The sequence below is a fragment of the Neophocaena asiaeorientalis genome, unplaced genomic scaffold, assembly GCF_003031525.2.
Source record: "Neophocaena asiaeorientalis asiaeorientalis breed wild unplaced genomic scaffold, Neophocaena_asiaeorientalis_V1.1 scaffold14, whole genome shotgun sequence".
NCBI classification, from domain to species: domain Eukaryota; kingdom Metazoa; phylum Chordata; class Mammalia; order Artiodactyla; family Phocoenidae; genus Neophocaena; species Neophocaena asiaeorientalis.
This window is the reverse complement of record NW_020175192.1, coordinates 11,425,013-11,439,369: the sequence shown is the minus strand read 5'-3', so window position 1 is coordinate 11,439,369 and position 14,357 is coordinate 11,425,013. Positions and strand designations below refer to the sequence as shown.

The 14,357-nt window shown below is 41.8% G+C and overlaps 1 protein-coding gene across 4 annotated transcripts in view; it reads left to right on the top strand.

The window, feature by feature from the left end:
* The first annotated feature begins 6 nt into the window (after window positions 1–6).
* The window catches only part of RBPMS (RNA binding protein, mRNA processing factor), a 188,246-nt gene continuing 173,895 nt past the window's right edge, over window positions 7–14,357 (top strand). For all 4 annotated transcript variants that reach the window (XR_003005927.1, XM_024765169.1, XM_024765167.1 and 1 more), the window contains exon 1: window positions 7–191. Coding sequence is in view for 3 of the 4 variants with exons in the window: in XM_024765169.1 (XP_024620937.1) it covers window positions 126–191 (66 nt within the window). In the remaining variant the exon portion in view is untranslated. The remainder of the gene's footprint in view (window positions 192–14,357) is intronic.

Genomic DNA, 14,357 nt, shown 5'->3' with positions numbered 1-14,357 from the left:
AGCCGAGCCGCGCCGCCGCTGCCCCGGCTCCAGCCCCCGCAGCGCCCGGGGAAGGGAAAAGTGGGCGAGCGCGCCCTCGCCCAGCCCCGCGCCCCAGCCCTGCCCGGCGAGGGAGGACCGGGAAGATGAACAACGGCAGCAAAGCCGAGAAGGAGAACACCCCGAACGAGGCCAACCTTCAGGAGGAAGAGGTACGGAGTGGCTCGGTGCGGTGGCGGGTACGACCTGGGACGGTGGCCGCTGGCTTTCTGTAAAGTGCGGGCGGCCGGCCGGCGGGGCGCGGGTCCCGGGGCGCCGGGCTGCGCCGGGGAGGGAGCGCCGCGGTCGAGGGTTTGGGAATCGTCCTGGCCCCGAGACACCGCCCCAAACCGTGGCCCCGGGAGGCTGTATCATCGGAGAGTGTGTTTTTGTGGGTCCGCGAGCGTCTGCGTGCCTAAAATTGCGTAACTTTGAGGACTTTGCTGAGACTTTTGTAAGTATAATGCTCAGCTTTGTTTGCCCTGGATTTTAAAAGCGGAATCGAGAGCTGACTCCTGGGTGACCTCAGATGATTGGGACCGGGAGGGTCAGCACTTAGCTCTGCGTCTGGGGCTGCAAGTTGTGGGGTGTGTTTGTGTGGCTTAAGGAAGAAAATCGGGTAAAGTTTCTCGTTAAAAGATACCTTCGGTTCCCTGCCCCCTCCCTTTCAATGTGAAAAGTTCTTGAAGTATCCTCTCAGCTGAGGCAGTTTGGATTAATAGATAACTCTTCAGCCGCATTCTTCTCTGATGAGTCAAAGACCCCGAACCTGGATGATTAGGTTTTGTAAGTTTAGGGGCTTTGCGGTTGTGGGGAGCAGAAGTTGAATACAAGAGTTTCAAACTTTGCAATTCACCAAGTGACGATCCAGGCTATTTTAGTAGGACTTTGACGTCTGAGCGTCAATTTCATGTGGTGCGTCCGTAACAACCGTAAATATGTTAACGGCTGCAGAGCGTTCCTTTGGTGGAAACAAAATTCGATAAACGTGGGGGGAACTCCTGAACAAACATTTCAGAATTTTGTACTTGGGATATTTGTAATATCCTGTTAAATGGCTCAGTTCCTGCAGGTACATTATCTGGAGCCCAGTAAACAATACTTTCCGCCTACTTTTTAAGAAGCCCACGAAACCGACTTTAAACATTCTAAAAGGAACTTTATGTTTAGGTGCAAGGAAGTATGCAGTCTCGGTAAAAGCGTTTTTACAGGTATTGCATGCTGATGTATGAGGTTGACCGAAAGGTAAACTGATTCTAAAGCGATTAGGATGTTGAGATTATTATGGAGATACTGTGTTGTGTGTAAACTAAAATTCTGATAGTGAAACCAAAGGTTGCGGAGGATTTAACTAAAACATACAAGCCCTCAGCACTTTGTGCACTTGTAAGATAGGAACTGTTTAAATGGGGAAGACGGAGGGGAGCCCTAAGCCCATGCAAAACAAACACAAGATTTTACTCTTAACATGATTGTAAGGTAGTGCAACCCAGGTGAATTGCCGTGAACCCCAGGTGAATTGCTGTGAGCCAGAAATTTGCCTTCTCACCTGAGGAAATTGCCTTTATTAAACTGTTATTTTGGAAAGCGTTGCTTACATGCTAGTTGTTTTTTAACTGCAAGTGGAGTACTACTGACATTCCTTCTTTTTCAAAGAGATGGAGCCTTGAATTGCATGTTTCGCTTTTTTCTTGAAACTTACCTGCTGCTTTGCTATTTGTTTTCCCTACCACTGAGATAAAATTTTAAAAATAAGTTTGCTTTTTTAAGGAGTTGCTGTGTTTAACTAATTCAGCTAACATACCAAGATAATAATGTCTTCAGAAACCTTTGTGTCTCTTAGATTGGCGATCTGTTGACTTCTAAGGGTAAGAATAGAGACTGTCTTTCTCTCTTCACCTGATTGAGAACTTGGAAAGTTAATCAGGTTAAACCAAAGATTTTTTTTTTTGTTTGAGTGACCCCAAACCATAACCTACTTGACAGAATTAGGTAGAGAAAAGTCACATTTTTCTGCTCGACCCATACAGCTTAACTGCCGACAGCACTGGCAAGTTGTCTGCCCTGATCGTGGGCGTCTTAATGTGTGAGGCTTGGGTACTAGTATGATAGAATCAGATGATCCCAGTAACAATCACTGCCTCTTAACCAGTGGGAATGGCCTGTGGCTCTAGAAAATATCAGTTTTAGCAACATACTTGTTATTTTAAAAATAAGGGGACAGTTTAAAAGATTTCAGAACCCAAGTTGTACAAGAGGTGGAACAGACAAAACAGATACACCATGAAGAGAGAAGTTTTATAATGTTAAAGATTCAGGAAAAGAAAGTAAGTTGGCCTGAATGATCTAGGTAATTTTGCCCTAATTCCCTGCTTGGGGTTTATGTTTTGTTTTTGAAAAACTCCTAACCTCTCTTTCCTAACCCTGAAAGCCACAAGTAAAATAAATATGGTATTTGGTGCGTCCCATTAATGTGCACAGCAATATATAAAACCACCGCCCTGGACCCTTTCCCTGCCCACCCAGGGATCAGCAATTTGTTCTCAAACACATTTAAAAGCCGTGGCCAAGGATTCCAGTAAACAGAACACACACATATACAACGTATATACACGTGATGACGAGAGGAAAAATGTGTTCTGTTGTAGTTTCTGATAGCCATTGAGCTGATGAGGAAGAGTGAGTCCACTCATTATTAAGAGAAAATAGTTTCATAGATAATCAGGGTAATTTAGACTTTATCACTTTATAAAATCCAGGTTTTTTTTTCTACTTTTTAAAAAAAGTGAGTTCCTTTTATTTTCCAGTACATTTCAGCCCTGATCAAGAGCTTCTAAAGCCCACTCTGAAACAGTGATGCTTGAAACACTTACTTTGGTTCCAATTGAATAGAAGGAACAGTCTAGGACTTAGGAGAATTTTTGCAGCTTTTTAGGGTTGGAAGTTTTTGAGAACTTGGGCAGGAAGTAGTCTTCTGCTCTGGGTAGTATTTAAAACTTTGAGGTAAAATAATTTTAAGATTTGGCTTGCCAACTGTAAGAATACATCTGGTTTTCTGACTTCTAGTATTCTATACATATGTGTTCCTATGCAAGTTGTCCCTGTAACGAAAAACCAGTTGTCAAAATCTCCCTGGGATCTGAGATTTACAAGGCTTCTGTATATGTATGTATAGGGCGGTAGATACTTTCTTACATAACTTTACAATTAATAAAATAATTCCAAGAATTTGCCTCTAATTTTGGACTAGATGGTATTCTCTTAAAACACTTGGCAGTTCTCACTTGACCGACTTTACTAAAGTTAATAAATATATAAGTAACAGACATAATTATTTGTCTTATCGTTTAAGTTTCGTATATTGAGACATTCTAGTAGTAGATAGAAAATATTTTTGGTCACTGAATTTTCAAAATGGAAATCAGATAAACAGTAATCTGGTCTTATTTTTACTTTTATGTTATCTGTGTCATTGGGTACTTTTCAGGCTGATTACAAATCATTGCTGAAAGGTGTTTTATTATGTTGAAGCACTGGTTTTAGAGTAATTTCTCCTTAAATTGCTTTGAACATTCTTGTACTTAAAACTAAAACAGAAAAACCTGGCCTTGTTGGACTATTGATCAAAAAGATGTTTGTCAGATGTTGGGCAGAAATCACACAGAGTCAGGTCTTCAGAAGTTAATACAAATCTTTTACCTCGCATTCCGCCTTTTAAAGTACTTAGTAATTTTGCCCAAATATTGGGGTCGTGAAGAAGTTGTTTCTTATGTAATTGTCACAGAGAAGGGGTACTGTGGTAGTTTGCGGCAACAGCGGGTTTTCATTGAGCAATAAGATTAATCTACATTATGACCTGGGGAAAATACAAAATGGTTTTGTACAGTTTAACCAAGTTTGGAGTCTGTTACTCCAAATCAAATCAAATGCAATAAACTTATATTTCAATCATAAATAGGATTTGGTGACAGTGTCTTGGATGAAAATGTGGTGACTTCATAGTAAAATGTTGCTGCAGGACCACTGCCAATATGGCATGCATTTCTGAGTTATTTTTCCAGTAGTGGTTTTAAAACTTCCCTGATAAACCCTTATGCTCACTTGTCATCTGTTTCTAACGGTATTTGTTTGTTGGATAGATAGATTGGATGCTCTTATTTGAGGACCGAAGCCTTTGACGTTTGTGATGGGGCAGTGAAGTGGGAATTCTTGTGCACTGCGATGGGGATACGAATCACGGCAGCTTTCGGAAGGACTTGGCACTGTATATGAAAATTTCAAGCCCTTTGATTCCGCGCTTTTATTTTTAGAAATTTACCCTAAGGAAATAATAAGCATGCACAAAGATTTATTTAAAGGGATGATGCTTAGAGTTATTTATGATAGGGAAAATTCACAGAGACTCTGTGCCTAACAGCGAAATTGCTAAGTAAATCATGGTGTAATTCCTCTAAGAGAATATTAGGTAGCCATTAAAAGCCACATTTTTAAAGAATGTACGTGTGTGCATGCGTGCGTGTAAATTTTTTTTTGGTGGCTTAAAACAACAGAAATCTATTCTCAGTTTTGGAGGCTAGAAATCTGGAGTCAAGGTGTTGGTATTACTCCCTCTGAATGCTGCAGGAGAGAATCTGACTTTCTCTTCCAGCTTCTACATTTTAATTGAGGGGTTAATTCTCATGACATAAAGTGAAAAGAGCAAAAATAAGTTTTATATTATGTGATGCCAATTTTAAAAAATAACCAAACATTAATAAAAAAAAACTATCTGGTGGATTACAGATCATTTTTATTTACTTTCTGGTGCTTTTCTGTGTTTTCTAAATTTTCTATAATGAACATAGGAAGAAAAGCAATTTTATGTCTTTTCTCCTAGATTTCAATAAATGCCCTTGAAATATCTGTAGGTGTCACAAAACCATTGGGTTGGTCACATTTCGTTTTGCTGCCAAGCCTGGCCTGGGGAATCAGGCGTCTGATCCTCACAACCTTTCCTCATAATGTTTATCTCATTCCCTTATCCTGTCTCTTCCTAGTGATCTTCAGCTGCTCTCCTTGTTCTAACGTGCTTTCTCAATCCATTCTAACACACACTGCTGGGTCCTCTGGTACCCTAGCTCCTTCAGCACTCAGTGAAGTCCAAATATGACACTCAAGCTTCCTCCTAAGGTACCTCCGTACATACTCTGCACACCATTTGTTTCAACCACCCTTTCCCTCTTGGTCTAGCTTGAACTGCTTTCCAGGCAAAAGTCAAGTTTCAGCCTACATTTTGCAAGATCTCATCACCTGAATGCCCTATCCCAAAGAGAGGCTTTTCCTTAGAATTCCAGGAGATACATATGTTATCTCCGTTTAACTCCTGGATCATTACATTTCATTTTTGGGTTTTTTTTTTTTTTCTCCTTTAAGATCTATGCTGTCTTATCACAGTGTTTCCAATCCCCAGCACCTACCCAAAGTTGGTACCCCAGCACAAGGTAAGTACCACACACTTACACATGTATGCACATGTAATTCTTTATAAGCATATGAAATATCCTTACTGGTGGGGATGGTGGTGATGACCTTGAATAGGTGAGCTGTCACAAAGCAGCCACTTCCTTAATGTGGGATTTAGAGCCGGTTATGGATGGACGGATCCTCTAGGAAATGACCTCCCCCACCTGTCACCTGCAGCCTCCATCTGCACCCACAGGCCAGTGTGCTTGGTTCATCCGACAGCCACTGCCAATGTGGGCCCGTTCATTTCGAGGTGCAGTTGGGTTTTCACTATTAGAATTTGGTTTCTGCTGCGGGATTCATTTTGACCTTTCGGACAGGGGTTTCTGGAAGCTCTGGTTCAATGGTGCTAGAACAGCATTCCCAAACGAGGCTGCCCTGTGTGATGGCCACTTTGGAATGTTTGTGTTCAGTTTCATTTGGCACCTTAGTGTCTGCCTTGGGGGTAGGGGAAAGGGAATGCAAATGTTCCTCTTGAACAGTGCTTGCTTTGGTCAAAGAAAAAATGTAGGAAGGAATGAAGAGAATGAACCTGAGTAATAGCTGGGGCAAAAGTGGCGGCCTGGCTCTCTGGGCTTGAGGCCGGCAGGGACCAGGTCTTTAAATTGATGCTATGTTGATATGAGGGCGTCATGGGGGATGAGCTTATCTGTCCATGGGGGATGACTTGGGTATGATTCCTTGAACCCACGTCCCTATCTTTAAGTGTACGGGGAGGATATTGCAAACTACTTCAGTGCGAGCGGGGAGTGCTCGACTGCGGAGCTTATCAGAACAGAGTTGCCTAGTTTGTTGCCTAGTCGTCTTTGCTGAGCGCCGGAAAGAGAAAATACTGAAATACTTGATCCTGGGACATTTTCAGACATCTTTTTAGCTGTTCACTCAGGTAAGAATTGTTAACTTCTGAGTATTCTGTGTCAAGTACTGGCCAAGCACTTTATATGTACCACGTGACTCATCCTCACAATGAGCTGATGTAGGTATTGCGGTGATGAGGACCCTCATTATGTGGGGAGGTGACTGAGGCACTGAGAGGCTGAGTGACTGGGGCCTTCACGTTCAGATTCTGGGGGGCCCAAGATCTGGGACGAAGCTCTTACTCCAAGTTGCGCCCAGGTTTAGTGGCGATGGCCCTGTGTGAACAGGTACAGTAAAGCACTGTGTTGAATTAAGTGAGGCGGTAGTTTGAGTTGGGAACCAGTCAGCAACAGAAGGAGAGGGTGACGGAGCTATATACATCAAAGAAAGCTTTAAAAAAAGAGGTGATAGTTGAGATTGGTTTTCCAGTTGAAGAAGGGTTGAGACAGGAGGGGAAAGATTGTCTAGTCAAAGGGATTGACCTTCAATGAAGATAGAGGCTTAAAAGGGAAAACAAGTGGGAGAGGAAGGGAAGTCAGGATATGAGGGGGAGGGAGACATGGGAAGGGGAGGGAGGCATTGGCGGGGGAAGGATAGAGGAGCTCTGCTTCCATGCCAGGGACCAGGAAAGACTTCCTGTGATGGGAGCTGGGCTTCTGTGCAGCGGGTCTTGGCGTTCTGAGATGTTCCTGTGGCAAAGGGGATGCACTGGATTTGGAGGCTATAACACTGCAGGAGTCCTGGTCTCAAAATTAGGCAGTGGCTGGCGGTGGTGACTGAGCCGGGCGGGAGAGGTGTTCAGGGGCTGCAGTAACTGTCAGATGACCAGGAGAGAAGCCTAGGAGTTGCATCTGTGGAGCCTCTTGGGTTTCTCTTTTGGATGACTAGCTAAATGGTGGTTGTATTTGTAGAAGCAGAAAATACCTGGAAGGGAAAGAGGCAACCGAGAGGGTTGGGTTTGAAGTGCAGAGGAGAGGTCTTTCAGAACAATTGAAGATTATATAGCTAGCAATCGAAAAGCTGTATACTATGAACTGAGTGCCCAGAAAATTAGAGAGGGCGTGGGACCCCTGCTCCTAGGAAACCTTGTGAGGGTAGGCAACAAAAGATGGACAGTTTACTTAAAATTTGAAGCTGTGTTTAAAAAAAAAAAAAAGGGGGTGTGGAGAACTGGAAATTCTCAGGAAAAATTGGAGCAAATTTTTTTAAAGCACTCTTTTAATTCAGGAACATAATGTATTGCATATATCTGTCTAGTTATAATAGTGTTCAGGACATTTAACCATTTGAAAGCCCGATTCGGGGGAGCTTAAAAAACTGGGTATATATAGTGTATTTCATATATATATATATTTTTGCTTTCATCAACAGTCTTTGCAAATTGTTTTCCTCTAAAATTTGCAGTTAATTCTCAGGCTCTTACAACCTTTTCTTTTCCCAACCCTGTACCTAGAAGGGACATAAAATTTGTAGATGGGTTTGGGAGGTAAAGATGGAAGGCCTGGAGAGGCTTGAGTATTTTTATAAGAAAAAATTTGCCTGAGTTGCTTTGTTCTTTATTTCATTTTATGGGGCTGGGGGGAGTTAGAATGAGCCTTTGGCTAGAGCCCAAAGTCATCTCTTCCGTGGGTCATATTTTCAATTTATTCATTCGTGCTTTCCTAAAAGTTAGCTACTTTTTCTGCTCACAGCTAAGTGTCAACTCGTGAATAAAGAAAAACGGTCCAGGAATTTAATTGCGTTTGTATTTCTCATAGGTTTTAACCCTGCTGCAACCATTATAATGCACATTATGTAGAATACTGGAGAAAAAAAACCAGAAATGGCAGTAATAAAGGCCAATCACACCAGGAAGACGGTTCCAAATTCCAGGCTGTAATACAGTATTGTTACACAAATTTAAAACGCAGAGGGAATGCCAAAGCAGCCTAGCTCAATCATGTCAGCCCCTAGGATTTTGCAAAGGTACAGAGAAACCCAGGAGTCTCAGAATTGAGGTACATCTCACCAACCCATGAAAAGAAGTTAGAGACTAATTTCCACTTTCAGTTAGCCTTTACTTCTCGTGAGTTTTTTTTTTTTTAAAATGATGTTCCTTTCTCTGCGCTTCCTAAATTCTTATGTCATCAGGTAGATATGCTGGCAGAAGGCCAACATTATTCTAAGAAATCCTAGAGATAAAACATATTTTTTTTCCCTCGAATCCCCAGGATCCTGTTTTGTGAACTTTTCTCTTACGCCCACCTATAGGATAGATAGTTTTGGCCTCATGAGAGAAGGGACAGCACAGAAAGTGTTATCTTTTTATAGAAGTAGCAGAATTTCCTTTGTGCTGGGAGGGGAAGTGCTATGAAAGTGTAATTACTTTACCCAGCGTGTGTAATTTACAGGACTTAAAATGTGTGAGTTTCCAAAGAGGCATCTGTTTTTAAATAACAGTATCCCTCTAAGCCAGCAGGTTGTGTTTTGGGGCAGGGAAGGGACACACACACACGCACATGCACGCGCGCTTCTGTCCTGTGCATGCCCTGGGATGCTGGGTGACAGGAGACTGAAAACGTTGGATAATTGGATAAAAGGGACTGGCTTATCCTTAGAAGGAACATGAGCTGTCCTGGAGTCCAGTCGCCCTGTTCTGATTCTGCCTCCTCTCCTCTCTACCCTTCTAAGCCTGTTTCCTTCTTTACCAAGACCTCCAAGCATTTTCCCAGCATTGAGCAAAAAAAAAAAAAAAAAATGGTTAGAGCTAGTGCTGAGACCATTTTTGTTACAAAAATTTTTTTCAGTCTTACTGCATATGTGTAAGAAAATTGGAGAATTGAAGATCAGGTGCGTGTCCAAATATAATCAAACTTGTAAAAGCATGTATGGATTTTTGGCACATTAATTCACTAAGCATCTACTGAGTAGTGTCTACTGTTTTAAGCATTGCATATTATTAATTTCTATCTTATTTTGGAGTATAATTGATTAACAATGTTGTGTTAGTTTCAGGTGTACAGCAAAGTGATTCAGTTATCCCTATACACGTATCAGTTCTTTTTCAAATTCTTTTCCCACTTAGGTTATTACAGAGTATTGAGCAGAGTTCCCTGCCTTATACAGTAGGTCCTTTTTGGTTATATGTTTTAAATATAGCACATTTTACATTAAGCACTGCGCTTTAACCCAATGAAGTATTCTCATCCCGTGTTGAGGGATAAGGAAACTGAGGCTCTGAGGGATTAAGTAATTTGTCTGAGGTTTTATTTGCAACTAGCGGTAGGAGCTTAAACTCTCTCCAGCCAGGTGCAAGGTTCATGTGATCTGGGCCCTGCTGGTCTCCCTGACCTCATCCACCAAGAATCACAGCTTCATTCATTATGCTTCAGCTGCTTGGGTCTTACTGAGGTATCTCCAGCTTGCCAAATATGTTCCTGCCTCAGGGCCTTTGCGTGTGCTCTTCTGTCTGCCTGGGAAACTGTACACCCAGATGTTCCTATGGCAGCCTCGTCTTTGGCATTCATTCAGATGTCAGTTCAGATGTCACCCAGGGAGACCTTTGACCTCCAAGTTCAAAGTATCCCCACATTCCCAACCACTGTCCCATCCCTCTTATTTTATTTCCCAGAGAGTACTTTCTACTTACTGACTTTACCTTGGGTACTTAAGTCTTGCACTCCTAGAATGTGACTCCTGTCTTGTTTTGGGCTGTAACTCCAATGCCTAGAACAATGCCTAGAACTGCCCAACGTTTGTTATTTGTTAAATGACTGGAATACAAACCAACCTGTCAAATTCTGAGGCCTGTACAATATACCACATGGTCCTAAGTCTTTTCCAGCAGTTTTTAGATTAAATTTTAATGCTGCCTTCAAGATGATCATTTCTGGGTCCCCAACCCCCTGTACTTTAGAAAGTACAATTACCGCCTGCTGTTAAGCCAGAAATTTTGGATGGTAAGTGATTGATGCCATGGAGATGGGGGCTGGGGAGGGAAAAACAGGTTTTCATACGTAAAGGAATCCTTTGTCCAGTTAGAATGGAAACCAAGTACGTATTTCCACAGAAGCAAGAGTGAAATGTGGGCCGCCCATGGAGTGACAAGTAAAAGTAGGGCAAGATGACTTTGATTACTGTTCTGCAGATGTGCTGTTGGGTTGCAAAGAGTTAATAACCCAGGTGGAATTGATTTGGAGATAGACTTAGCACTCTCAGCCCTTTGAGTTAGTCTAGCCTCCAGCTCAATGTGCTTTCCTTCCTCTGCCTACAAAGTAAAAAAGGCACGCGGCTCAGGATAAGACGGGCTTTAGCTAGCCGAATCCAGCCTGTAAGCACCTGTGTGGTAGCTACCAGGCAGCGGCTGACCTGAGCCCTGTGAATCCTTAGGCCGGCACCTCACAGCCGCAGATTATACCCCCTAGTCAGCCTCACAGACTCAGAGGCTGTGTTTCCTCACTTTGTAAAGCACAACAGGTGACTGTCAGGATGTAGACATCTGAGTCATCCTTGCTTTGGTCATCAGACTGCCTGTTAATTGAGCTCACTGAGGCCCTCATGAAAGTGCAGGCCATTGGATTATCCTCATTTGTGGCATTTATGTCGTAATAGTTGACCTTGAGCAAACTTTTTAAACTTTACCATCATCCACTGTCTGATACCCTTATAACCAGTGGTATATAAATCCTTGTATGAGTCGGTTCTTGACCAAATCATCAGTACTCTTTTTTTAAATTACTACACCTTTTTTTGTTTCCTAAGGGACGTAGGACAAGTCATTTAAGTGTCCGTTTCCCGAACTAAAACATAGGGGTGGACAGACAACACCTGCTACGCGTTAAGAGAACTTTAACTCCTCTGCCGGTTTTTCTGCTTCATCCCACTTTTCCTCTCCCCTGTGCTGTGCTACCGCGGCAGCCCAGATACATCGGGGTGGAGGGGGATAGGCTGTTTGCGGGGAATGGCTTTAAGCCTGAGATTGTTTTGTTTTTGTTTTTCACTGAGAAAATCCGTGCCCCTCCTGGAGAAATGGGTGGGAATTTCTGGGTGTGAGCTAACGGCAGGAAATGACCCTCTCTAAACAAAAGGACTCTTTAAGGCCCATCCTGAGTCTTTGTGTTTTGAGGAGGGGTTATACAGAAAACCAGAGCTAGGAAATTAATCTCTGCTTTAGCCATGCTAAGGGAGGGAAGGGAGAAAGGAGAAAATTCCTTCCCTGCTCACCCTCCCAAATGTCTAAAGTGCCAGGCAGTACCCACTGTGAGTGCCAGAGAGGTTCAAAGTAAGGTGGGACACACTTCTTGGGACAGTGTGGCTTCATAACCCCAAGATGCAAAAAGGAACCAGGTTGGGCAGAATTATACCCACCGTGACCTTCAGCTTTAACCTTGGCTTTCAGCTGCTGCTTGAAACACCCATCACCAGCAGGATGCAGAAAAAAAGAACGGGGAAAGGAGAAGAAAGGGATATTTTTGTGTGATCTATTCGTTGGGGTGCTGTGATTTGCTAATGAAGACCCTATAAGTAAATCAAAGATTTGAATACTGCATTAACTACCGTCTTCATTTTTTCTAAATCTTAACTGCTAAGAGTCACTGACTTCTGCCGGTTGACTAACAGAAGGCATTTGTAATCGTTTCTGTGTTAGATAGCAGGCCCATGTGAAGAAATGTGGGGCCTTGCCCCTGCTTCGGAATGCACCTTCTCTTCACTCTAAAGTGACCATTCATTATACCAGTATTTATACGGCAAGATGCTGAATTTATATTGCGAGGAAAGTGGTTCTGTCTTATCAAAATTATTTTGCCTTTACATTCTTGCTGACTTGCAGCAATGAACTTCTTCCAGGCACACCTTTTTTTTTTTTTTTAGGAATATAAATCTTCCCACTAATAATTAGAAACACACATTTTTGTTGAAAGTGGTTTTGTGGCTTACTTTGTTTTCAGAAAACGGCAAACATCTCAAAGAAACATTGTTAGCCTACTATTTTAGGCTTTATATTGTAACTATATTTTTAGAAAGGCCTGCTGATGTGTTTGGTGGATACAGTGTGGTGTGTTGGGGGTAGAGAGGTGGATTACATCACGGGCACCAGACACTTAACAGAATTGCAGAGATAAGATTAAAGCGGATGCTCAGATCCCAGTATGAAAAGGTTTTATTTGGATATTACATGTGTTGAAAGACTCTGTATTTTAAATAGGAATCGAGGAGTGTAGAATTGCTGTAAAGGTTTACAGGGAAAAATTGTTAAATTCCAGTGTCTCATGTGTTGGTAGGTTTTCTCATTTTACTAATAAGTAAACTTGAGAGAGAGATTAATGTTGTAGTGTTAGTAATTTACAGATATGAAGATATACATTGACTTACGTTCATTTGGAGGCTTATATGGTATACATCTGGCATTTGTTTTTCATTTGTAGAAGATCAGTTATTTTTCGGTTATTATCTGTGTAACATCACACATTTTTACAAAGAAAAGATTAAAATACCAGTGATGATCTGCTCTCTACATTTAAGCACTTATAGCTATAATGTCTGGGGGTAGAATTCTTTGCATTGAGAACCGTTTCTGCATCAGCTTTGGTGACTAGGACCAAATATTCCCAACCTGCATGCTTTACATAGGTTACTTTGTGGTTTAGATGCATTTGGGAATGAAGCGTGTCTGATTGTAGTGGGTGGAGGAACAGCTTCTTCTGTAGCTCTTTCCCTTCGTGCAACTACTGGTAAACCTTGAATCAAAAAGTGAGAATTTCCTGATCAGGAATGTTCTTGGATGATCAAAGGGAAGAGTCTTGCCCTTTGCAGGGCTAGCCTCTGTTGCCGTTTGGTCACAGTGCACCCAGCCTGCTGACTCTGTATCTTAAAAACAAAAGCCAGTAGGGAGGGGAGCGAAGACTCAAAAACATCTGTGGGGCTTTGGAATATGTTGAGTTCCTGATTTTGGCAGGTGATCATTTGAGAAGTTTTAACCGTTAAGTTGTCCCTTCCTCTGCCTTCCCAAAGCCCCCCCGTTTTTAATTAACAATTAATCAACATGAAAATTGCTCTCATTACTATTATTATAAATCATGGGTCATGATTATACAGAAAAATCCTTTTGGTATGAGCTTATTCTGAACTTCACGAAACAGTGTTGTGTTTCCTTATTCACTAATGAAGTCAGCCCAGGAAAGCTTGGGTGCTGCTTGGAGCAGGAGACCCAGGCACAGAAATCCAGCAATTTGACCTTGGTCCTCCACCTTATCCCAGTGCTCTCCGAAATCTCTCCACAAAACTAATAAGCATTATATTGTCCAAAATGAAATTGCAGTCATATTCCTCGGAAAATGTACCATGAATACGTCACTGCCCTCCCCACCCCAAATGGGTTAATTTGCAGTCATACAAATTAGGGCATTTTTCATATAGGGTTGGGATAAAGAGTAAGCATATTGTTCTTAGCAAAGTCCTGAGATGACTTCCCTTTATCGAAAGCTCTAGGATATTAATGCCATTTTTTGTTGTTGTGTTGGACGTTTGTGGTACCCACTCCAACAGCAGTGGGCCACAGCGTAGCTTCAGTGTACAGCGGAGATTATCTTCTGGGATATTGTTGCATATTTTAAATCGGGTTACGCACTTAACTCTGCAGTCATTTCTCCAATACTAAAAAAATAACTCCGTTGGATTTTTATTTTATCTGGTTTTTATTATTGAGACTACCAAGATGCATAAGCCACTTGTTTACCTAATTGGATGGCATTGGGCCCAAATTTCTTTTCACCCTCTTTCCCCTCGAAATAACATCTTTTTTTTTATTGGCAAATAAATTCACCTATGTTATCCCCTCCTTTCCCTTCCCCCCATTCCAAAAATAAAAGTAAGCAAAAAACTCCCACAAAAAACAGAAGCTATAAAATTTATTAAAATTTTAACAATTCCTTTCTCTACAGCTAATGTTAACATTTTAGTATCTATCTTTTTTTTTTTTTTTTTTTTTTTTTTTTTTTTCG